Source organism: Pteropus vampyrus, unplaced genomic scaffold (assembly GCF_000151845.1).
Source record: "Pteropus vampyrus isolate Shadow unplaced genomic scaffold, Pvam_2.0 Scaffold67, whole genome shotgun sequence".
NCBI classification, from domain to species: Eukaryota; Metazoa; Chordata; class Mammalia; order Chiroptera; family Pteropodidae; genus Pteropus; species Pteropus vampyrus.
The window spans coordinates 46555-72021 of record NW_011888848.1 but is presented as its reverse complement, the minus strand read 5'-3'; the positions used below and the strand labels follow the sequence as shown (position 1 = coordinate 72021).

At 49.0% G+C, this 25467-nt stretch overlaps 1 protein-coding gene across 3 annotated transcripts; it reads right to left on the bottom strand.

The window, feature by feature from the left end:
• Positions 1-656: 656 nt before the first annotated feature.
• Positions 657-25295, bottom strand: PITX2 (paired like homeodomain 2). 3 transcript variants are annotated; one of them, XM_011361430.2, is made up of 6 exons: positions 25096-25295; positions 19959-21340; positions 16158-16213; positions 15540-15677; positions 4378-4583; positions 657-1914 (listed from the first exon to the last, which is right to left on the bottom strand). In XM_011361430.2, exons 3-6 carry the CDS (start codon positions 16201-16203, stop codon positions 1351-1353), a joined length of 954 nt encoding a protein of 317 aa, XP_011359732.1. In that variant the 5' UTR covers positions 16204-16213; positions 19959-21340; positions 25096-25295; the 3' UTR covers positions 657-1350. The 3 variants fall into 3 exon arrangements, with proteins under 3 accessions (XP_011359732.1, XP_011359733.1, XP_011359731.1); XM_011361431.2 differs by lacking the exon at positions 15540-15677; XM_011361429.2 differs by lacking the exons at positions 15540-15677; positions 16158-16213; positions 19959-21340; positions 25096-25295 and adding an exon at positions 5441-6263.
• Between the last annotated feature and the right edge of the window lie 172 nt (positions 25296-25467).

Here is a 25467-nt window from a genome sequence, read left to right as displayed (position 1 = left end):
AAACTCCACTCTAACCTCTCAACCCCTGGGCTCTTTGAGCAACTAAAGGGCTGTAGTTATTAGAAACTGTCTTTGTTTCTTTTAATGTCTCAAAAGGATTTGGAAATAGTAATGCAATATAACATGAAGAATCTCTCTACTTAAGCATGAAAGATAAACGTGGAGGCCTAAATATTTGGAACTGGAGGTGTTTCCTTGTAAACTTATTATATATTCCTCTTGAGAAAATGAATATAAACTCTACATGCATGCATACACACATACTTCTCCAGAACAATTTACTGGAGGTGCAGGTTCCCCTCTCCCCTCCCCCAGAAGTAAATGAGTGTGGATCCAAGCTGGCAAACTTTCTAAAGTTCTTTCTCCTTTCTTCTTTCTCTCTTATATTATTTGCTAGCAATAATGGAATCCTCTGGGTTTAAGCCAAAGAAAAATCTGGGAGACAAGACCAGGCTTTGCAGCCCTTTTTTTCTGGGAGTGCCTTTTTTTTTTTTTCCTTTTCTGTTTCTGATGACTATAATTTTTTTCTACGAAATTTAAATAAGTATTGCTGCCTTGTAGCTTTAACTAGTCAGGCAGAGTGAACTGCTTTGTTTAGGAGGCAGTGACTGGGAAGCCCTGGCTAGGCGACAGAGGAGGGCAGAAAGAATCCAGACCAATTTGTATGCAGTATATTTTACTCCCATGAAATAAAACACATTTTTCTCATATTTGCTGAAAAGTAAAACAATATTGTACGAAATGTTATACACAGGGTAGGTTGTACATAGCAGTTTCAGAAACATCATTGCATCCACCAGAGAAACTATTCTAAAACTGATATTCACACTTTTTTAATAATAATAATAATATGTTAGAAACATACAGTGTGGTATTTAGTATATACATTCCTTTGCTCGCAAGCGAAAAATCCTAATCGCTTCTGTATAACATGCTTTATTTTAAAGCCTAACCTTTAAAAACACTGTTGTGATATTACTAACAACTGCTTTTTATAAAATTAATTTGACATTTCGATATATATACATCCTTTCAGTCATTTTAATGTTAACAATGCTAAACTTAAAAAATAACAAGCTTATAGTAATGTTAAAATGTCATTATCCAGTCAAACATTTGTGTGTGTCCTTGCAACTGTTGGAAATACTTTCAGTGAAAGATGTCAGACATTGAGGAAATTCCTTTGAAATCAAAGGAGCTCCCTTTTTAATTCAGTGGTTTCCTTTTCTCTATTTCCTCTTTCTCTCCCTTTCTTTAGTGCCCACGACCTTCCATCGTAATTCCCAGTCTTTCAAGGGCAGAGTTGCCCCGTTCGGCACGGTCCTAGGATCCCCGCGCTCTGGGCGCGGCTCACACCGGCCGGTCCACGGCGTACTGGCAAGCACTCAGGTTGGACGCCGGGTTCTGCACGCTGGCGTAGCCGAAGCTGGAGTGCTGCTTTGCTTTCAGTCTCAGGCTGGCCAGGCTCGAGTTACACGTGTCCCTATAAACGTATGGAGGAGTCGGCGGCGCGTAAGGACAGGCGGGCGTCGGCACCGCGGAATTCAGCGACGGGCTGCTCAGGTTGTTCAAGTTATTCAGGCTGTTGAGGCTGGAGCCAGGGACACCGGTCACTGCTGAGGGCACCATGCTGGACGACATGCTCATGGACGAGATGGAGTTGGGTGGGGAGAACATGCTTTGGGATGACAGGGGGTTGACGTTCATAGAGTTGAAGAAAGGGAAGCTCTTGGTGGACAGGGAGGCCGATGTGAGGCCCTTGGCGGCCCAGTTGTTGTACGAATAGCCGGGGTACATGTCATCGTAGGGCTGCATGAGCCCATTGAACTGCGGCCCAAAGCCGTTCTTGCACAGCTCGGCCTGTTGGTTGCGTTCCCGCTTTCTCCATTTGGCTCGGCGATTCTTGAACCAAACCTGGGGGTGGAGGGCAGGGAGCAAACAGATGCCACAGATCGGATAAGTAAAACCTCGATCCCAGAGAGCACCAGCGGCCGCCTTCTCTTTGACACACCCCCTCGCCGCGGTTTTCCCCAGCCCTGCACCTCTGCGCGCCCTAAGCAGGAGCCGGAGCCCACACGCAGTCACTAGCCCGGAGTCCAGACCAAACGAGGGAGGCCCTGAGGCTCCAGCCTGCAAGCTGAGTCTCTGAACCGCGCCACAAAGCCCAGCTCAACGTCTGGCGGCCAGCGGCGGCTTGTTCCCTAACTAGGCCTTCCTCAGGGTCCAAAAAACACTTACTGCAAAATAAACGCGGGTCAGCGGGCTTTCCGTCCAACCCTTCTTCGGCCACCTTGCAAACCTGCTTCCATTCCAAAGCCACAGACTCAGTTAGAGGACTAGGGGTTGAGAGGGCACCAGAGCAGGCTCTCTATCCCACACAGCTCCTCCCTCCCCTCTCGGATCTCCACGGCCGCCTCCCACTCTAGAGAACACGCGCCCCTCTTCAACAAACGCCGGGCCGAGACCCCCTTCTTCGCCTAACAAAATAACTAAGTAAAAGGCAAAAGGCCACCTCACCGATAGCTCATTAAACTCCACAAGGTGGGCGCGTAAATCTCCGGGAACCCCAAACAGGTCGCTCAGCAGCCTCCCCCTCCCTTGGCTTCCCGTCTTCACCCTCCGCCCATCCCAGACCAGGCTCGCGCGCCCTGCGCTGCTCCCGCTGGGCCCAGTCCGGTCGCTTGGCTTTGCTGGCGGCCACCCAGCCTGGCCAGCCCCCACCCGCGTCGGGTGGCCCCGCCGCAACCTCGCTCTCAATCCACATTGGGCCCGCCCGTCGCTCCAGACGGCGGCTTTTGTGTATTGGAGCGAGGCCTGGCCCGAGATTTCCGAGCTGACACCGGTGATGTTTCACATTACACATCTCAGCCCGGCCCAGCCGCCTAATCCGCTTTTCCCCCCTTTTTCCTTTCATTCTTGATGTCCTTTTTAGCCCCTTTCCTCTCTGCACCCGACTTCTATATAAAGCACGTCTCACTCCCACTTGGCCGGATCGGCCGCGGGCCTGGAGGAGGTAGCAGGAGGGAGGGAGAGAGCCCAGCGCGGCGGCAGCAGGGGACTTGGGGGGAGGGGGGACCGAAGAGAAGCCAGAGGGGTGGGGGTGGGGGTGCTTTTCCAAGGGATCGCACAGAACCCACAGATAGTGTTTTTATTTTAATTACTTGCCATTTCTACCCTAGGCCGTCTAAACTTTGCCCAGGCGAGAGGAGTACGTGCGAGGCCCGTTCCCCTGTTGCGCTGGAGAACTAATGAAAGACTGACCTTGCGCAAAACCACGCCGGCGGGCCGGAGCGTTAGCTCGGAGCAGTTAAACTAAAACCATTTCCAACTTCGTCCCGGCTCTTCTCCCATCAGCATGGTCTCATACCTTACGTAAATGCCACCCAGAGAGTGCCTTCGTTTCTTCGGCTCTGAGAGTGCATTTTGGTCTTATTCTTTTCGTCATTATTGTTTTACAATGTTTTCTTCTGCTTTCTCTGCTCTGACTGAGGGCTCTATTTTTCTATCCAGAGCATTTTGTTTTGTTTTGTTTTTTACAGCAAAGCCTCCGAGTCCTGCTATGTGTAGTTTCTGCTTCTAGAATCTAACAATTTTGGAGTTTTCCACCAACCAGCATAAACCGGGATGTTGCTACTGGGTAAATGATTTAAGTTCATTCTTGCCAATCCATAAAGTACAGATTTGCTACAAAGGTAAGCCGCTTCTTTGATAAAACTATTATAACTGGGAGGAAGGGTGTAACGATCTGAGAAAAGATAAATAAACAAACCCGAAAAGTCTTTTTCTTTTTGTTCCTACTAGCGGGATAGTAGTTGTATATTAAAATGATTTCCGAAGACCACAAAACCAGGGGATAGGGTGCGGGAGAGACCCGAATGGCTGAAAAACGACAAAAGACTTTGCAAGCAGGGTGAGACGAGAAAAGGCCGCGGCCAGGCCGGGCGCGAAAGTTTCCTAGGGTGGGACACCCCTTGTGTGTTTCTGGCCGATTTTCCTCGTTAAAGGCCCACAGGTTAGAGTCTGTTCTCGATTCATGGCCTGGAAGGGATTTTACTAGCGCTCGCCTGGCTACTGCAAGCCGGGAACACAATGCCCTGTGCAGGGGAATGCCGCGCGGCCCAGTTTGGGAGGGCACTGGGTGGCGGGCGGTGAGCCGGTGCCGCTCCGGGTCCCTGCGCCCGTCTGCGGCCGGCCTCGGAAGGGGGAGCTGTAACCTCGCGATTGGCGGCGCCGTGAGGCCTTCTGCCTTTGAAAATGCACCCCACCCGCGCGCCCTCAGGGGCGGCGCTGCCTTTCACTCTCCCTCCCCGTCTACACTGCCTGCATCTCTACAACGCGCTCCCGCCTAGCCCTCTTAGGCTCCGCGCGGGCTCCTACCCGGACTCGGGCCTCCGTAAGGTTGGTCCACACGGCGATTTCTTCGCGCGTGGACATGTCCGGGTAGCGGTTCCTCTGGAAAGTGGCCTCTAGTTCCTGCAGCTGCTGGCTAGTGAAGTGAGTCCGCTGCCGCCGCTGCCGCTTCTTCTTGGACGGGTCGTCGGCACCCACGTCCTCATTCTTTCCCTGCTGGCTCTTATCTTTCTCTGAAAACGAAACACACAAAGGTTCCCGTCAGTATATCCACTGGCAACGCGGGAATTCCAACTGGACCCGGCGGCACTAGCTGGAAAGAGCTGGGTGGCCCTCGGGGAGGAGTGTGTGAGCGGCCACTAGCACGGCGCGGAGCGCTGCGTCTGGGGGGGGGGGTGTGCAGACGTGAGTGTGGGTGTGCGCGCCCCATCTCCTCCCCCCACCTCCCCCGGCGCCGCACGTTTTATTTACATGTTTATCTCCCTGGGACGGCGGCACATTCATTTTTATAGCCTGTGCTTTCAAGCGCAGTCAAACGCCTCTGCAGACACACCAAATCTCCCGGGACACCCACCCGTGCGCGTGGTACAGACCCCTCTCGAAGAAAGTTCCGCTTTCGATGCGGTTTGGGAAGGCTAGAAAAGTAGACTTTGGGATTCGGTCAGACACCCAAGTTCCTCCGCCCTTTAAAAAGCCCTCTTTTTTCTTCTGAAACATAGTTTCAGAAATACTTTTCTAACAAGCGGAGCTTCTTGGAAGCTGAAAGCCGAGAGGAGAATAGGGCCCGGGTGGGAGATGAGGAGCGGCCTCTGAACATTCTCGGATGGAGATGCTGGGATTTTTGTGACCCAAGAAACAGAAGGGAGGCCGGGATCGGAATAGGGAGACGGCAGAACGGCCCGCGCCGTTCGAGCCACCCCAGCCGGGCGGTGGAGGTAGAGCGAAAGGGACAGAAGTTCTTCGAGAAGCAGGCTGAACGACCACTCCCACCACGCCTCCCCAAGCCGGGTCTGACTTCCTTACGGGCGAGAAGGGTCCAGCGATGCGGGGCGGCTGGGCGGGGGTACCACAGGGCCGCGCAGCGCCTTACCTGCGGCCTCGGGGCTGGAGGTGTCAGAGATGGTGTGCACCTCCAGCCTGTGCTTGGAGGAGTCCAGAGCGCGGGTCTGACCTGGAGCTAAGACCGAAGCCATAGCCAGCGGCTGGGGATGGTGACAGGAGGAGGACGAGGAGGTGGCCAACAGCTTGGTCCCTGCTGCTCCGTGCTCTAAGTGCAGCGGGCCTTTCATGCAGTTCATGGACGAAGGAGCGCGCCGCCCTACGAGTCCTGGGCCGCCGCCGCGCTGCGCTCTAGGCGCGGAGGTTCTCGGTGGTGGCAGCTGCGGGCAGAGCCAGGGAACACAACCACCCCCGCCGAGTCCTCCAGCCGAGCCGCCCCGTCTCCTTCGGAAGGCTCAAGTGAAAGGGGTCCGGCAGCCGAAAATCAACGGGCAAACGCAGCCATTCAGATGTGGGCAGGAGGGCACAGCTCTGAGCGTCTTTGGGGAGCAGGCTTGAAAGCTCCAAAGCGAAACGAGAGTGGGCAAAGACCCCTTTCTTCCCTTTCTCCCTCCCCCAAGTACCCCTCCAATAAGGAACGCTAACGCCGAGCGCGCTCTGCCCGCCCCCCGCGCGCAGCCCTGACAGCGGAGTGTCAAGAGTGACAGGGACAGGTAGCTGATATTGGATCCCCGTCACGGCGTCGGCGGCGGCGCGGGCCCCGGGTCGCACCCTCCGCAGCGCTCGCACGCACACTCCCAGGGGTTGTCGAGCTCGAGCCCGGCCTCGCCGCAACTCAGCTCCCGGCAACCGGGCCAGCGACGGACCGGCTCCGCGGCTCCGCGCTTCTCTGTTGGCCTAACATCTTAAAACCAGAGGCGGGCTTCCTGGTGCCGAGACGTCACTCGGCCAAGGCCCTCCCCAACTCTCCCGCCTCTGCCTCCTCCCAGACGCTTCGCAGGGCTGGAGTGACGTGGCTCCTCACCAATCAGGAGGCCCAGAGCCGCGGCAGAGGGACAGTACTGCCTGCACCTATCAGCTGTGCGGGGCCGAGCTAATACCTCCCTGCGCCCACTGAGTCTACACCCGCAGGCTCCAGCCGAGCCAAAGACTGTCGGCTTTTTGTTTGGGCGGGGAGGTGGAAAGGATGAAGCTGGGAGTAAAAGGCTTCGGTGAAAGGAGCAGAGAGGTCGAGGGCTGGAAGGTACATGGATCAACAAGGCACCCTCCACCCCATCTTTTTGTGCCTTACTACATCCATTTCCAATCCAGAGGTGTTTTCCTCCCCCTGTATTGAAAGGAGACATACTACTTAAAACCAGAAACATTAAAAACACCAACAAATCACCTCTCCAATTTTCCAAACAGCCTGTCAGGTGAATGCTGCGCTAATCTGAAGAAGCTTTATTTTAATTGCAAAAAAAGACAGAGCCCTGAGAAGCCAGGCTAATAAATTAGAAATCGAGAAGCAAATGGACCCGTCAAAAGAAAATTACCTTGACTTTAAACGAACAACTGTTTGGTGGTTCACTCTGGATTTATACAAGAATAAAAAGTCGCCTCAGATCACGTTCTCTGTAATGCTTATTAGTCCCCAGACAGAAAACACACAATAGAATAGAAACCCTAGCCCAGCATTTTCAAAATGCTGAAAGCTTATCCATTCTACTTAACGTTGATTAAGACACATATCCTAGATCTTTCAAATTCCTTGTACACTGTATTAAGCTCGTCCTAACCGAAGAGAGGCTAGCTTTAAATTCGACTCTCTTGTTTACTTTATTATCAATCAGGTTGAAATCCATAAAGCTTGTAGAATCAACAGCCTTGAGCTAATTATATATAAAATATGCTTTAATGAGTTTCCATACAATTAAGAATGTTGCCAAATAACCAATTTCAAGGATAATTTTAAAGTCATTTTCTTTTCCTAGGAAGCTCAAGGCTGTCTTGAATTGTTAAAATCCAAGTAGGCAGAGTCAGTAGGCTATGAACTAAGGGCAAAAGCTTAGGAGAACACTCAGCTGGGAAAAGCGAAGCCTTATTCATTTATGCAAAACAAAGGGGGGAAAAAACACCTTTGGGGACATTTAACTCTTTACAGCACTATTTCCAAAGAAATTTAATTTCCAAAGAAAATGAAGAAAGAAATCCAAACATATTTAAAATAATTTTTGAAAGTCCTTTGTCCTCCAGCTTAGGTCAGCTGGAGAGCACAAACTAATCTCCCCTGGGTTCTGCACTGGCGATTGCTTTATTGTGGAGTTAGTGTTATCATCTCTGACTGTGTATTTGTTTGACATTACAGTCAATGATTTGCAACACGAGTATGAAGTATCTTCAGAAAACTCCCCCCTTGTCCTTGTTCACAAGATTGGGAAACTTATTCAGTCTGGGACAGAGTGGATGAAACAGACTACAAAAATGTTTGTAACCTATGTGTCTCTCCCTTGCCCTGCCCAACCTGCCCCTCCAACCCTATCTATCTCCAACTCCTCTCCCATTTTAAACGTGCTTGAGAGCAGTCGGAGGAACCAAAGGAGAGTTATTCTTTCGTTTCTCCAAACAAGTATCAACCCACTTTAAGAAGAATTTAGCTACAAGGGGGAACTTTCTTCATAGTAAACTTTAAATAAGCATTTCTGATTTTAACCTTTTATCCTAGTTCACCCCATTCCAGGCATACACACACCTGCTCAGAGGAGAACACATTCCCATGTGACAGGTCTTCATTAGCTGAGGCTCATACATCCAGTTATATTAGGTCCTGCAATCTTATCGCTAAATTATACGTATTACACCAGCAGTCTGTTGGTAAAGAAGGTTAAATTAATTTACATTCTGTTCATTATCTGGTGCTTAAATGACGCATTTTATCCCTGAGATTTGGAAGAGAATCTCCTCAGACCCCACAGCGTTTCACCGAAGACAATGCTCTTACATTTGTAGTGGTTTTTAATCTGATAAGACTCTAATTTGCTTAAGTCTTTTAAATAAGGGTTTTAGATGTTTCCAGCCATTTTCTTATTGAATTTCCTCTAATTCCCCCAAGATCATAAAGTATATGTGTCAAGTAAATATTTCCTCCCATTGTACTGCCAGCCGATGACCTATAAGTCAATATGAATCTAGCTCTTTTCTGCCCAATGTGTTTACTAATCATATTCCAGTTTTGTCTTTTAAACCTCAGCATAGCTGCAATCCCCACAGTACCACACCCCAAAGCCTCATTTCATGAAAGAGCTCTAACACATTAAAGAATGATTCTCCATCAGAGTGAACATGCAGTGTTTTGATGAAAGCTCAGAGTGTTCTTCAAAACTCCTTACTTGAGAGAGCTGAGAAGCTCCATGGAACCATATGAATTTTAAGCCTATCTCTCATTAAACCTGCAGAATTTTGGTTTAAGCTTGGGTGGCTCTGCTTGACTAATAGAATTTTCATCAGGACAAATACATATTATGAAGGACCTAAACCAACCTCCAAAGTGACTGAAAAACCCAAGGCAAGTGACAGCTTCTCACAGCGCCAATACGTGGGAGATACTAAAAGTGCCAGGGATCTTCATGCTGCCTAAAAGCCTTAAAAGACAAGGAATCTCAAATTGTGTCGACTCATTGCAATGTCAAGTGGAGAATAAAGACCACTATCTGGAGCACTCTGGTTAGAGTAAAAACACAACCATATATATGTATTCCTATCCATCTATAGATATACACATATGTAATATCGTGGCTCCCACAAGCCCACCTCTCTAAACGACTGAGCCAGTGAGATGTTTCTTTGCATTTTCCAGCCAGAGTTTCAACTCTCTCCTAATCAACGAATCACTTCACAAACTCTTGAATTTGGGTAACACATTTCCCAAGCTCATTAAGGTTTACTCCATGGGCGGTAGGAGTAAACCAACAAGAAAAGTCTAAGTGAAGGGAAAGCAAGTGTGTAGTGGGGAACCATCACATTTCAATGAAACACATTTCAATGAAAATTGTGATGGTGGTGGGCAATTTTGGGAGATTTCGTTCACAAAAACCGTGTGAGTACACAGGTACGGGCAATATAGATAAGGAAGAAGTTGGAAGGTAAAAAATCTTGTGTATTTTGGTTCAGCACTTCTGTCTCTCTCTCTCTCTCTCTCTTTCACTCACACACACACACACACACACACACACACACACACACACACACACACACCTTCTTTGACTGGTTCTAGAAATTTTCAATCCCGCGAAACTCAGTGGGGTCCGTTCAGGGTAGCGGGTGGTGCTGCACAGCGTATGCAGGGCGAGCATAGGAAGCCCAGTGCAGGTTTGGGTTTTCAAGTCCGAAGACATGAGGTATCATCTCAGTTGGGTTTTCTTGCTTATTCTTTCAAAGGACGCTTGAGGAAGGAAATGCGTGACTTGAGGCCAGCTGATATTTGCCACCGATTACCAGTCTTAAAGTCTTATTTAATTTCACACTCTTTGGTGTTAGTTGCGAAAAGCCCCTCTGGCCATCGCGGTGAGACTGGTTGGGCTGTGCCGCCCTACTCTCCAGTCGCGGAGGTCGGGGTAAGGACTGGCATCCTATCAAGCGATCCACAGCTTTTGGGGAAAAAATGTGTCCTCAAAGCTCATCTGGAAGATGGCTCAATTAGAGGACTCCCTGCGTTGTCGGGCTATAGAGGGGTGGGAGCCTTGTCCTGGTTCAGGCCAGCTCAAGGACGAGGCCCGCCAGGATTCCGCTTCGAGCCACGTGACAGGCCGAGTGTGCACAAGGTGGTGGAAGGCGCAGAGGTCAGATGGAGACCTTGCACCCGGCCCAAGAAGTGGCCTTTCCTCCCCTCCTTCCTCTTCCTGACTTTGCACACAAATCAAGCTGGAAAGTGTCCCCTCTCTACTTCCACCCTCAACCCCACCCATAACCTAGAAATTAAAGGCTTTACTGTGGCTGATTTTTTTTTTCCTGAAACCCCATTCCTTAAATGGAATAAAAAGTGCTAGTTTGTTAAACAACAACAACAAAAAAGTAGATTCTTTTTGCATCAGAACGCTGTAGATGCACTGTGCAAATGGTCCCTATTTCTGTCCCTTCACATTCAACAACTTGAGGTTTGGTGTGACTAGATAAGAGAGTTCGGGTGGCGGGAGGATAGGTACCCCCACACTCGCCAGTGAAAAGGAGATCAAGGGATTAGAGAAGCCGGGAGCAGGGGGCTGCTGAAATTACTAAATCCAAATGCTGCAAGAGCCTTTTCGCGTTAATATGTTAGTACTACAGGTTTATCTGGCGCTCATTTTATCTTGCAACACTACTAGTCATGGAAAAGTAAAATAAAGAGAATGCTATAAATGTTTGTTGAGGGGAGAGAGAGATGGGAATAAGATAAATATCAGTATATCAATATCCAGGTCCAGAGAGAGACGTGGCAAGGAACTAACTGAAGTCACCTAAAAAAACAAAACAACAATTGGATTAAAGTGCTCCTCACTCCTCTCTCTTTCTCCTTTCTTTATTTCTTCCTCTCCATATCATGTCCATCATCTCCCTTTTCTATTTCTCTTGCTCTCCCTTCTTTCTGTCTTCCCTCTCCCAGACATGCTGGTAGCTAACATTCAGCATTAGTTGTCATGGTGACCATAAATCACATAAATCCAAAAATACCCACCTATAATCTGAGATGAAGCTTTTATTTCCCTAGCGAAATAATATTTTAAAAGCTGTCAGCTGACAAAAAAGGGAACCTAGCTCATTGTAGTAACCCAAGTAATATATTACTTCTAAAGGTTTAAATTAAAATGTCAGCCTGTTAAAAACATGCTGGGAGAATCTTGGGTACCCTTCATGTCAGATCCTCACAATGAAGTTGACTCCATCACTCCTGATCACTCTTTAACACATAAACACAATTTTTTGTGTGCTCTCTCCTATTAATTTATTCCCTCCCCTCCCAACTACCTTAGTCCTCATAGACTCTCTGCCTTGGGCTGTAAAAGAAAGAAGTCTCCACTAGGACCAGGAAGGCACTCCATGCTTTGTCTGAGCCTTTTGAGGGCCTTATATGTCGGTCCTGCTATCAGTCACTTCCTAAAATGAAAGATAGGAGCTTTGAGGGAAAAGGGTGCAGTTCAGGGCCACAATGAGGGTGACTTTTTAGGGGAGTTGAGAAGAAAGAAATGCAGAGAGCAGGACTGGTTGGGGGAAAGACTGAACAGTGGAGAGACTGAGCTGGGCAGGCCAGGTTTTGTGGTGAAGTCTAGCCCAGGAAAGGTATGGTATATTCTTCCACTCCTGCCCTTTTCTTTTCAGAGGAAACTTTCCCATTTGGAGACTCTGGTGGTGGTGGGGCCCGGTGGTGGGTGGCGGCCGCAGTTGGGCCTTTTGTCTTCTACCTTGGGCTTGTTGTCTTTTGCCTATCTTTGGATTACAGGGTATTCGCCTAGATGAAGAGCCATTAATTACCCATTCAGTCAATATTAGGAAGACCACAAAGCTTTTTACATAGGATTAAGAAGACATCAGATTGTTCCATTAGTATATTCCTGCTCACGAATAAGCTTTCGTTATACATTTTCTTTTCCCCCGAGCCGCTCTAACAACTGCTGCATATATTAACAGCGGGCGGTGAGGAGTAACAGCCACACCAGCCTGACCAAACTTTTAGCGCGCACCCAGTCAGTAGCGAAGAACGCGACCTGTAAAGCCTGCCTCCGCGGGCGGGGATCCGCAGGGATTGACTACCTTGGGACAACTGTTCCAATTCCCCTGTTGAGGGGTGAGACACCAAAACCCCGCAAAAAGGAGAGGCAGTTTCTGCCAATAAACTGATTTGGCGGGGGAATTGAAAACAAAATGGAAATCTCCTCTCTCTACTCTGCTCCCCTTTCTCGTCGCTTCTTGCTTCACACCTCACGTGCCTTGGCAGGCTCCTGTCCCTGTCCCCGCGCCGCACTGCGAGCCCCCAACCCATCTAAACACCCCTCTCTTTCTGACAGCGCTCAGGCCCGAACGCCGCCCCGAGCACCACGATTCTGCGTTTTGCTGCCAAAGGTCTGGGCTGCTGTCGCTGGCGTCCTTGTTAGCATTAAAGTCTCTTCATAACGGTGGAGGAACCAGGATTGTTTGTTTTCAGGGGTTACTTAGGGACCCACGTACTATGTGCTCGGCAAACATTTGCTGATTGAATGAATGAGGGGTCCGCTGCCACCGAAGCGGCGGGGTTATCCCGGGTCCTCTGAAGGAGACCGGCACCGAGCTGCTGCCCTGTGAGAGGGTGTGTATCACGGCTAGGGCTCCGCACAGGGCTAGGGCTCCGCACAGGGCCTTGGCGTCCTTTTCCCAAGGGAATGAAATTTTCGCGCACTGAGACCTACCTGGGTGGAACACTTTTAGCCTAGTCACTTTGCCAAAGCTATTTAAAAATTTATGGCGTCGCTAAGGGAGGCCGGGCAAAGGTATCCGCGCGGGGTCTGGTCGCGAGGCCACGGGCCAGGACCAAGTGGCGGCAGCTCCGATTGATTTCAGCCCGGAATCCAGAGCCACCGCCCCCAAACTTTAGGGTTACTGGACACGGGAGGATCAGCTCATTTCCTTCTTGAAGGTCAAGCTCACCTTTCGAGTTCACAAGGAGGCTCCTTTAGGGACACTCAAAACAAGGAAAAGCCAGGGACTTCTGCTGTAGGAAGACGTTCTCAGGGACCTCTGTCCCTTACTTCTTGGGGATGGGGGGAGTACTGATTAACTTGCCAGCTCTAACCGGTTCCACCTGTCATGCCTAGCCATTCCTCTCACCACCCTCTCTTAAAGCCCTGGCCTTAGGGTCTCCAGTTGACCTCATGCTCCCTACCTTTTTGTAGTTCTAGCCAGGCTGTGGGTCACTCCGAGGAGTATCAAGGGGACCCGGACTCGATGGGAAGGGATGCAGGGCCAGGGCCTCCCAGAAGTTCACTCAGCTTACTCAGAGCACGTTTTCAGTCTTCCATGAGGACATAGGGTTTTGGTGGGGAGGTGAGGTTAGTGCCAATAATAAAATATCCTGGCCCTTTTTGGAAATTGCAGGTCATTGTAAACATTTTTTTTTTCTTTTCGAAAGCAAATAACTTTTAAAATGGAGAAAATCTGTTTTTTTTTTTTTTTCAAACACTGGCAACCTTCCTGAAGGGGGTGTTATAACTTTGCCCATTCATTTTTTTTTTTTGGTGGCATTTTGATCTACCAGAGCTCTAAAAGTCAATAAAAATCAAGATTTTTCAGCATTTCTTCCTATCATATACTTCTCCTTAATGGTATTAAACATGTTTGGGCAGCAAATTTCTTCTTTGACCCAAACGGTAGAAAAGAGATTATTGGCAGTGTAGAGGAAGAGCCCTTTCACGTGCAGTAAAATAATCCAGGCCTGAAAGTAATGGTTATTTCTAGTTCTTTATTTATTATCAAAAGCGAAGAAATGTCCAGGGTCACCTGCCAGCACTGTGACAAAAACCCACAGGGCTCACCGGCTTGCTAGCTTCTTCCCCACTTCGGAGGCCCCCATCACAGCCCAGGCTTCTCCTGGAAGGGGCCCTGTCTCCCTAGGTCACATGGAGTCCACCTGTCCTCAGAAACCATTCCTGAGGTCAAAGAACCCTGGGTGAGGGTAGGGATAGGAGGAGAAATTTTGCGTCTCTCCAGTTCGTATCCCAGCGAGATGTGTTAGCCTCGGCTGGGCGGCAGCCAGTCCACCCAGTGCGAAGTCAGATTGGGGAGAGCACCCCTAGTCTGGCTGGAGCCAGGGCTGAACCCGCACAAAGCATTTTCCCCAGGAGTCTTCGCTGCTCTTGATTTTTAACCATATCCCAAACATACCCCGGTCTAATAATTTATTTTTACGACCGATTATCAAACAGAAGAAGAATTTAACACAATCTTAATGACAGAAATCACCCAACGTTATCTCTGCATGGCCCCATTTAACCCCATGGGGTTAATCCCGGACAAGCGAGCATTTAACTGGCCCAGCAGGACTCGCGATATTGTGCAATGTCGAGGCCGGTCTACTCCGGACCACTTTAGACGTTTTATTTCAACAAGTGATGTTTTTCTCTCAGATTCACTGAGAAGCCCGAGTGCAGGGCTTTTGTTTTCTTCTTAGTAATATGGTTTGTTTATTTGGCGAGGGTGCCAATTCGCCCCCCTCCGGCACCGATTACATTTGTATCCTTACTCTTTAATCCGGAAAGAGGTGGTTAGGGGCCGGGGGCCGAGGGTCCATGGGGGGTGGAAGGTGCTTTATCGCCTTACATTATCAAAGGTCAACAACCTCCTAAGGCTAGGCACTTATTTATTAAGGAGCCTGGAAAACCCGGAGAATAGAGGAACAGTAAATTTGAATTTTTCATGGATTCCAAGGGAAAGCTTGACCCCTCATCCCCCCCTCCCCACACACACCCCTAAAGGACAAGTTTCAATTCAACAAAGACTTGTGCAACGGGTTGGAGACGTTTTAACTTTTACATAAGCCTGCAGACTATGAGCAGCAATGTCCCTTGACTCATCCAGAGTGAAACCAACCAAACAAAGACACCACCAAAACCCGAGGCCCTGCAACCAGCACAACAGGTAGGTTCGCGTCCACAGGGGAACACACTCCATTCCATCCTTGGCCGCTGCGCACAAGTCGCTGCCCTCTGGCTCTACCGGCTATTGTCAGCCCCTCCATTTCCCCGGCCACGCGAATCTCCGCCAACACAAGCCTCAAGTGCTCGCCTCCCGCGGTAAACTCTGCACCCACAAGCCTGGGCGGGGCACAGCTAAGAGCCGCCGGGACGTGGTGGGCCCTTAGTGGTGCTACACGCAGTGGGACGTGGCGAGCGACAGAGGTCGCTGTTGGACCACTTTTCCATGCCAGCTAGAGGCACCGAGGTGGGTTGGGGTGTGAGTAGATTAGGCTACTTGGAAAGCGCGAGAAAAAACCAGTGGGAGAGGTGTGGGGTCTCAGGAGTGCAGTACGATCTGGGGAAAGGAATTAACGTCCCTGGGGCGGCTGCTTCCCGTACCACCCAGAGGCCAAGTGTTTAAGTTCAAGGAGCAGGGCTGCCCGTCTGGCGAGCTCGCCTGCGTGCGCCTCACGAGGCCCAGAGGCCCAGAGGCGGGTGACCAGCGCATGGCCTGCACTTCGCTCCCGGCCTTACCATTGGCGCCAGGATGCTGCCGCGGGAAGAGCTTGCTGCTGGCCCCCTCTTTCCGGCTCTCGGGAGAGTCCGTGAACTCGACCTTTTTGATTTCGGAGTCTTTGGAGAAGAGGCATTCAACGGCCGCCGGCTGCACGCCTGGGCGGCGCGCGCCCGCCCCACGTGCGGGGAGAAAGAGGCCCCCGGCCGCCGCGGAAAGCAGCGGGCATTGGGGAGGCGGGGAGTGAGGGGGGTGGAGAGGATGAGGGAAGACGGAGGAGAAAGAGGGACAAAGAGCAAAGACCCAGTTAGAAGGAAAAACGGAGAGCACTCTGTCTCGTCTATTCTCTGGCCACCTGGCGCAGGGTGAGTCCTCTGTCGGCGCCACCCCGGCTGTCAGCGGCTCCGGAAGGGAAGAGCAGGCCGGGGGCTTCGGGACGCGGCGAGCGTCTCCCTCCCTATCCACAGCCCTACCACAGGAGAGGCCGCCGGCCCCCGGGGCCTTATTTCCTTCCTGCCCTGGCCAGCCTCTCAAAGAAGCTCCCCGTGCCAAGGTCTCACTGCGGGGTCGATGCCCTTTCGCCGCCCTCGCGTGGCGCAGTCTCCCGTCGGGGGGCCGGGAAGGAGAAGCAATCTTACCTAATTGCACACACGCCGACACTAGTTTGCGGCAGTTGGTCTCCATTCCCCGTTGTCTGCAAAACAGAAGAGAAGGACGGCTGTGAGAAGCGGCGGTCCGCGGGCGCGCAGGGCTCAAAGGAGGCTCCCTGGGGGTCGCGCAACTTCGACATTCGCTAATAAGCGTCTGCTCCGTGTTAAATTCTCGGACCTGACAACCACTGGCTGTCTGACTTCATCCCCACCCTGCCCCCGCCCGGGTGTGTGTCGGGGGATCTCTCTTCAGAGTCGCAGCGAATGGGCCCAGGGATTTTTGGCCTATAAAGCTACCGCGTTCTGGGCACCTGGGCTGTGGATCTATTCACAAGGTGTCTGTCAGGGGTTAAGAGCCCGTCTGAACACCAGAGCAACCTTAACAGAAATAATTTGGGTGGCGGGTGGAGAGGCCTTTTCTATTGGAAAGCTATGTGCGAAGGCCACCATTCAGCATAGTGCTCGTCGGTTAGTTGGAACTCAGTAAACATTTGTAGAATGTCAGGGTCAATTTGTTCTTGTCCTAAACAGCAGTTGCCCTCAATTTTCTGTAATTCTGAACCGAACAGGGCTCTAAGGCTCTCTGCCTAGGGGTCTCCAGAAACGAGCCGGCTTTGGGCCTCTCATCCATCAGGAGCCACTTTTCCATATTTAGCCACACTTCTCCCTGGAGATATTCAATCGGCCATTTATTTACCGTAAAGTAAGATTTAAGATCGCAGACGAGGGAAACGGTGTGGCCTGAGTGAGACTAAGGAGAGCGGGGCGAACGTCCCCAGAGGGTGTACTGCCCGCCAAAGACGGAGAAATATCTTTGAGAGAGCGACTCCCCCAGCCCCCCTCCCCCGGCCTTCTCCTCTCAGGCAAACGAAATCTTTTTCAAATTTTCAACCACAACGTAGTGAGCCAAGCGTTTAACGCGCGCCCCCTTCTCCGCCACAGGCAAACCGGGAGAGGTGGGTGGTGAGGGGCTTTGTCGGGGTGAATAGAAGAGCTGCTTTAAAGACAGAAGAAATGAAAGAAAGCCCTGGGCTCCCCAGGCCCGCTCGATCGCGGCGCCTGCCTTACTCCACGCTAACCAGGGTACGCTGGCGGCAGGAGAGCCCACTGCACTCCGGTCCAGGGCTGAGGGTGGGCGCGGGCGTTGCCAGGATGGCGGAAGGGCAGAGGTGGGCAGGTAGCTGCGGGTCTGCCTCTGGCCTGAGTCGCATTTCCCTGCTCCTTGGCCTCTCCTAAAAGGAGCCGGACCTGGGACCTCTGACCAAGGTCGCTGGCTAGAGGAGAGGCTGCCCCGAGCAGCGGCGTGGGGATCCAGGGTTGGGGACGGCCAAACATTTCTCCCACCCTCTCGTGAGGGCGCGGGTGGGGGCTCTGCCGATGCTTGCGGGCCCAGGGGCCCAGAAGTAGTAGTTTGGCGGCTCCAGATTTAGTGATTCTGCAGTAAAATCACAGGATTAGTCCCTGATTGAGATGTCTGTTCGTGAGATATTACAAAATTCATTATCACAGCTTTCTACTAACTCGATATGAAGTAACACAGATGGGATTTTATTAGTCCAGACTTCAAATGTTTACTTATGATAATTTCAGGGGAAATTTGCATGTCATCATCATTTTGATAATCTGTTTTTTTTTAAATGTCTGAACTGGCTGCATTATTAGCGGATAGTCAGAGCATTGCAGATGGTAACTGCAAATATATATTTTTTAATTTTTTTTAAAAATAATGAAATATACAAAAGAAAAAGATCGGGTCACTTAGTGTAAAGTCAGTCAATTATTACACATTCTCTCCCACTCCAAAGCTTCAGTTCTGAAGACCAAACAAAGTAATACAAAACAAATCTTCAAGAACTCTGCTCTAAGGATTGAAAAGAAGGTCAAGGCATGTTCCTTAGCTCACTCCTAGTGTCCTTGTGACTTGGGGATTTATTTAGCAGTCAAAATGAGCCCTGCATTTTTTTTCTTTTTTGCTTTATATAAAGACCAGGCCTACCAGATGAATAGAGTCTAAATAACTAGGGAAGATAATTAAAAAAATTTTTAAACTTTCCAATTCCTGTCTGCTGATCCTTAAACTTGCCCTGTCAAGGCAAGTCTTACAAGACAAATTTGGCTGCGGGATTTAGGGACTGGCTCTGGTGGATCGTCTCACAGATTAAGATGTGCAACTTTTCCTGATGAAAATTTCTCACCCAAAAGTTCATGTCCTGCTTGCAACGTATATGCCAGGCAATTTTTCTCTGGCCAACTTGAGCATGCTAAAAGCACTACACAGCTCATGGAGCATCTTGAACCACAATGGCCAAGGCAGGCAGGCAAGCTCTAAGAAATAAAACAATTTGCTTAAAAATAATTTCTGATGATTGTCATAAGAAAAAAAATGCAGAAAAAACGTACTAACAATAATTCCAAATCCTTTCACATTTCTCCCCCTGTCTTTCACTTTGATATCCTATAACAAAATCTTCAATGGAAATTTTAAAAATAAACAGCACAAGGACATATGTTTTAAATGAACTAAATTGGTGAGATTAGCCAGTAAATTAATTTGCAGTGGGTAATCATTTAAGGAAATTAAAATACTGCATAACACAGTCTTGTATTTTACCAGTTTAAGCCTTCTTCTAAACCAATTAATATTGATGCTTTAGGAACACTTGAAGACAAACATACTCAAGTTGAGGAACAATGCACCTGAATAATTTAAGTGTAGTTTTGCTAAGATTAAATAAAACATTCCACAAATGAAGTAGCCATTTAATTTTTAGGGCAAGTTTGACTATTGAAACCTTGGATGATAATTTTATGTTACATCAACAAAAACTTCCAATCTATTGTGCCGAACTGCTTTGTTTCCTTGGCTTAATTGGTATTTGAATTTTAGATGAATTTTCTTCAAAACGGTATTAAAGTCATCTTTAATTCTTATTAATGGCTTTAAAAATTCCAGGTAATCTCTAAATTAGGTTAATTTATCATAAAATATTTTAGAATGTATGAATTCCCATGTTACTTTAATTCATAATAGTAAAAGATTTTTTCCATTTAGTTTAGTAAGACAATATTTTCACAAAATGGAGTAAAAATCTGACTAACCTATGACAGTTTGATTTATAAAGTGCTTAGAAAAGTAAAGTCATTAATTGAAATAAAAAGATTTAGAACCAAATTTTTTTTTCTTACTGGACAGTTGTAAAATAGTCCTCTCTCCAGCACCCATTTAAAATGTATCTCTTGAAGTGCAAGGCTGGAGTTGACTGGTGATCAATTTAAAGGATTTATAATCCGAAGTAATTGTGTGAGCATGGCATCCAGTTCTGGCTCCCAGGTAATTCGTTTGGGCCTGAGAGGTCACTAACTGCCAGTTAAGATGGAATCTTTTTTCCAATTGGTAACAATGGGAAGGGGGCTAATCTTCCAGTAGCTGAAACTTTGTACCCGGCCCTTTATCTTGAGAATGCTAATCCTCAGCCTAAGGATCTGTCCCTGCCGTGTTGGCACCGAGATTTAAGGGAAGGTACCTCGTTTTAAATGCCAGCCATGGTCTCACTTCCCACTAGACTTCAGCGCCCCGTAGATTGTTAGTGTCTGTGGCTGGGGACGAAAGGAACGTGGCTTTGCAAGATTTGTTTGCCAACTGCGTTACTTCGAGGGGTAGTGGTGTTAAGGGGGAGGGAGGCAGCTCCAAGAGCTACAAATCACCTACAGTGAAGATTCTCCAAAGTGGAACAAATTTCCAAATTCGCATTATCTCACATCCCTGCGGGACAGACGGCCTCCACTTACCGGCTACCGGGAGAGAGCTGTTGTCTCCGTGTCCCGCCGCTTCCCGGGGAGATTTCCAGTGAGCCAGGCGCGGGCTTGACCGCAAGCGCCCGAAAGCCGGGCTAAGAGGACTGCGGGGCTCCCGAGAGTGCCAAGTTCCGAGGGAGTCCACGGGGGCGCGGGGGCCTCGGGAATCTAGCCGTCACTGGCAGTTTCTTTCCGCGCCGCTCCAGCTTTCTCGCTCGGTCTCGCACTCTCTCTCTCCTCCCTCGCTCTCATCCCTCTCTCTTCCCTCTGCTCCGATTCCGTGTGGGGAGTGACGTGACGTCAGCAGAGATTCCACCAAACTCCACTGCACAGTGGCGGGCGGGCCGGCGGGCGGCCGAGCCCGGCTGCGCGGCAGGCGAGTAGGAGCCAGCACAGCGCTCGGGCGAGCGCGGGGGGAGAGAGCAGGGGCGCGGAGAAACGAGGCAGGGGAGGGAGGTGGATGCTGGCGGGCCAAAGAGTCGGGAGCCCGAGAAAGAGGCCGGGAGAGCGTAGGAAGGAGAAGGAGCCTGGCAGGGCGCTTAGACAGGAGCAGACGAGCAGCAGGCGCACACACACCCACTGTGGAAAGAGGACAAGAAGGGAGGATGGGAGAGAGGAGGAGAAAAAGGAATCTGCGCCAAACTGGGAGCTCGAAGAAATCAGAGGGGGAGGGCCAGGGCGTCGGGGAGACAGAAAGGTACTCCTAGGAAGCAAACCGAGACAGATAGGGAGGAGAAGGGACAAGGAGAGTGGCCCAAGAAATGGAACAAAGGACAGTGTGCATGGGATTGTTTGGGACCAGGAGTGTGGGGTGTGAGTTTGAGTGTGCCTGTGTGACCTTCTTTCAGGCCTGCGTGGTTGAAGGACGAGGTCAAATAAACGAGAGATTGCGGGGACTGGGGGTAGGGAGTGAAGGGCGGACAGGAGGCTGGAGTTAAGGTAGGCGGGGTGGGGGTGAGATAGGACGACAGGAGAAATCTGGAAAAGTAGGTGAACGGGGACAACCAGGACCGAGTGAGCGAGACTAGTCAACCGGAGAAGGCCAGGAAGCTTAGCCCAGCACCGAGGGCCGGGACACAGGCGCCTGAGGTCAAGGCAAGGGACCGGGCGGGCACGCGGCACCGGGTGTCCGCGCGCAGGTGGGCAGGGCCGCGTATTGACCAGTGTCCACCAAGGGATTTCTCTGGACAAGGCTCGGGCGCTTATAGAGTTTAGAATTTCCTCTGCTGTACCTACACTCAGCAAGTTCACTCCAGGTCACGGATATCTCATTTTTTAAAATGACGAGGTTAAGGTTCCTGGCGAGCATAGTATTAAATTGCACGGGACGGTGGTAGGGGTGGGAAGGGAAGCTCCCCTTAAATCCACATTTGCTTCTAAAAATCGGAGAATATGTGAAGTTAGAGAGATTATTTTACCCGAAAAGTGTGACTTACTTCTAAACTCTGATTTTCCAATTTTTTGACTGGAGAAAGGGCGTGTGTTTTGATAGCAAGCAGGGTTATGCTCTGTCCTGCCTTTGGGTGGAAGGATTATAAATAAGATTTGCCTGGATGACCAGGTACGAAGGCTTCTGCCAAGCATATTGGACAAAGTTCATTCAATCTCAAGGGCGTCCTGTTAATGTATGTTTTTGGAAAGTGCCAGAAAACAGCCATAGCTCTTGGTTGGGTTTTCTCACCAATATTAATTCCTGCACAGAAGCAAAACTCAGCCAGCCCTGTCATTAAGGAGCCCTCTCTTTTGACCCTCAATGGAGAATAAAGTTCCCCCTAAAAGTTATATTGCTCTTCCTAAATCAACATACCAATTCTCACAATTTTAGGAAAATATAATGACTTGTTGGACTAATGTGAGTGAAATATGTATATTAAGAAGGCCTGGTGTTTAAAATAACCCAGGTCACCACATAGGTGTTGGGCTTTCCTTGCATTTGGGGGCTGTCTGGAACATGTTATATATTTTCTTGAATTACTCCGTGTTTTTAATTCATTCGAGTTAGCAGTAAAAACAGGCAAACAAACTTGCCCAATTTGTTTTGAGTGCTAAATCCCTTCACTTTGAAATAGCTAACAGTCGACAGATGGACTCATTTTGTGGAAAGGGTTAGCCTCTTCACCACGAAGAAAACTGAGGAGAAATCTACATTTTAAAGCCATTTCTAACCTCCACATAACATCCGTGAAAACTCAAACTTTCTCTCTTTACTGGGTGAAGAGTCAAGACAGTTTTATTTAAGGGAAGAGAAATGAGAGGAAAATGCCCACGTGCTGCTTTTATTTTTATTTCCCCTCTGTCTCTGGGAATTTTTATTTCTCGTTTCTGAAATCTTGCTGAGGCAAGAAAATCAAATTTAATCAACAAGTCCTACAACTGAAATCCAAAGTCACGACGTACCAGCAAACGTAGTCCAAGAGAGACATTTCCATCTCTGCCTGTCGAGGATTTCTCCCACTCCCGAATTAATGTCCTCCCCCATTTTCTCTTTCATTTTATAGAGATAAAGAGACGCTGATAGCAGAGCGGACTCGCCTTCATCTGGTGGCGAGGATGGGAAATCTCACGGAAAGGTGGGAAAAGAGTGAGAAAATCAGAGACAGGAGAATTCAGAGACCCGGGGAGACAAGAGAGAGAGAACAGGGCTGCGCGGGGGAGACGCGCAGATCTGCGCGTGCAGCCCCCTCCGTGTCTGGATTCAGAGGTTTGCACACAAGGGCTAGGATGAAGGGGATCCAGGAAGCTCACATCCTCTCGCCTCCATTCTGTCTGGAGTCTCGCCCGCCAGGGGCTGGTTAACCCCAGTCGGGCCGTCACAGACACACTGCGCTGAGCTTTTGGGTCCTCGCCTCGCTCAGCGCCAGTGCAGCTGAAGTGAGCAGCTGGTGGGAAATGCAAATGGCTCCTGGAGAAATAGCAGATACAGAATGATTCTCATTCCCTCCTCGAGTGTGTGGAAGGAGCCGGACATACGTTTCACGCTCCTAATCCTTCTTTTACATTTTTGGTCATACTCCTATTAAACAACTAATTAATGCCCAGAACCACCGGGGAATACATTAGGCATGCAACAGAGAGGCAGGGTGCTGGGGGGGCTACAAACCGCCGGGCTGATGTAAGACGTGGATTTCAGGTTTTTCCCTGTCTGAGCAGAAATGAGAGAGTGGGCCTTGGTGATTGTATTTTGATTTCGATTACTCCAAATTAGAAGGGGGGTGGAGGGAGTGTCTAAGCAAAGCAAGCCCTTTCTGCCCTGCAGATGTAAACAAGATTGCAGCATCAAAGGTACCAGCTCCTCAAGGGCCAGGTCGCCTGGACTGGGAGCAGGGGTGGGGAGATGCTGACCTTATGTATCTGTGAATTTCAAAGATGTTACCATTCGACATAAACAACTTGGGTCGGATCTCCTGGTAATCCTTGATGAGACTCGGTGTACTAGAATATCTTTAAAAAATTTCCCCAGATATATACATCTTTTTCACTTAAATAAAATTGTGCACTGTGTCTAGAGATAATAACTTTCCAGTAAACCAGTGCGCTGGACCATTCCCCCTAGCTGTTTCTTCTGTCTTTTCAGCTATATGATTTCATGTGTGCGGGACACAGGGAATTAAACATAGCACCCCCCCCCAAAAAAAAAATCAGCCCAGGAAGAGTGATACTGGCTCAATGGGGTCAGAGAATTTTTAGTGAGATTCTGAATCATACTCCTCCCTCTAATATTTTGAAGCAAGTGACAGAACTGTTAGAACAATATTGTGAAGCTCCAGGAGGACGTAAAATTTTCTAATCAAGCAGGGCAAGACCTAGGACAAACATTGGGTCACCCTGGCCAGCTCCCTCTCACCCAGGAGTTAGGATTTGGGAAAGGTACAGTGTTATTTTCAAGCCGATGTGATGGGCTGCGTGCTACCATTTACTTTCTTCATTCTGGATTATGATCTCAACCCTGGCAGGCAATTTCCCCGGCTCCTTATCTGACAACAAGCGAGTATGTAAATACCAATGGCTAGAGATGTTTAACTGCTTTAAACATTATTGATTTGTTGGCTATTCTAAATTTTCTCCCCCGTCCAGATCTTGTTTCCGAATTTTCTGTCTGGGAGATTTAATTCGCACCTCCAATGTTACAATACAATAATTGTTTGGTTTTTTTTTTAAGGCTTTTAAGATGAACGAATTGATTTGCATATAAATTAAAATCACTATGTGTTGCCTATTCTGGTATCTTACAATCATTTCGAAATTAGTACCACTTGAGCTAAAAGAATATATAAATGTCTGTATTGACTTATTAATGAATTACCTAATTAAAACATCCCTGGGATGTTGGGCTCCTGAAAGATTGTCAAATCAAGACAAATTAGAGAGGGATGAGTATTGAAAGGATAACAGACCAAGATCTGGAACTCAGAACGGAGTTTGGGTGATACCGAGCTTCAATTTGGGAGCACTGGTCCTTCTCTGTTGTTAATGATTTTGTGCTTGTTTGTAAATAAACCAAGGGGAAGGAGCGCTGCGGTGGCCGCGGTCGCTCAGGCCCTTTGCTCTGGCAGAGACCTTCCAGCTCTAACCCCAAAGCGCTAAATTCTGGAGCAGCTGGGCCTGCGGGGAGATGTGTGGCCGCGGCGGCCTGGCCAGCCTTCCCGTCTTCGGCTGCCTCGCGGTTTGGATGGGCGAGCGGCGGCCGCGCTGTCTCCGCACGATCTGAGAGCTGGAACTGGAGCCGACATTTAATAGATATGCTAACTGAGCACTTACCTTCGTCCTGAGAATAGGAATAAAAGGTAGCTCTTCTTAAGAGAGGCGGTGCAAAGGCACGCTAGGAGTTCAGAAAAGGCTGGCAGCGGGAAATCTGTAGCCTGGGGGCTCGCCAACATCCCCTTTCATTTCAAGCACTTATTGATTTGCTGTTGTCATCTTTGGCGACCCAGAAGGACACTTGAAAGAATTTCTGATAGGGCTCTGATCTGAGAAAGGAGGTGACCTGCCTAGGCTCTTACCAAATTCTTAATTACCATATCAACTGCTTTTTTTTTTTTTTAATTTTTTTTTTTATCCCCCACCTCACCTCCTTCCCCCATGGCAACTGAGTTTGTTTATTAACTTTAAAATTATTCAGAAACTTCCTTACCTCTCATTGGCTTCCCTTTTGCAGAGGTTTTCTGTTGGAATCCCCCACCCCTTCCCATGGATCAACCTTATGTTGATCCCTCTGACCTTTGGCACATCTGGGCCTTATGAAATCTCTCAATCTTTTTAGATTTGAGGATGCAAGGCCCCACCCTTTCCACTATGTACACACACTCAGAGATGTGAAGACCTACACAAACTACCCTCAAACTCAGGGGACCTTACAGATGTTCCCTTTTCAGTTGTCTCTTGAAATCTAAAATGCCTGCCTGATTTTTAACTTGGAGAGCCCTCTCCCTTGCCCATGCCTTTCTCAAAGCAGTTGGAGCATGTGTGCAAATGTGCCTACAATGTCTCCACCTTCATTCTTTAC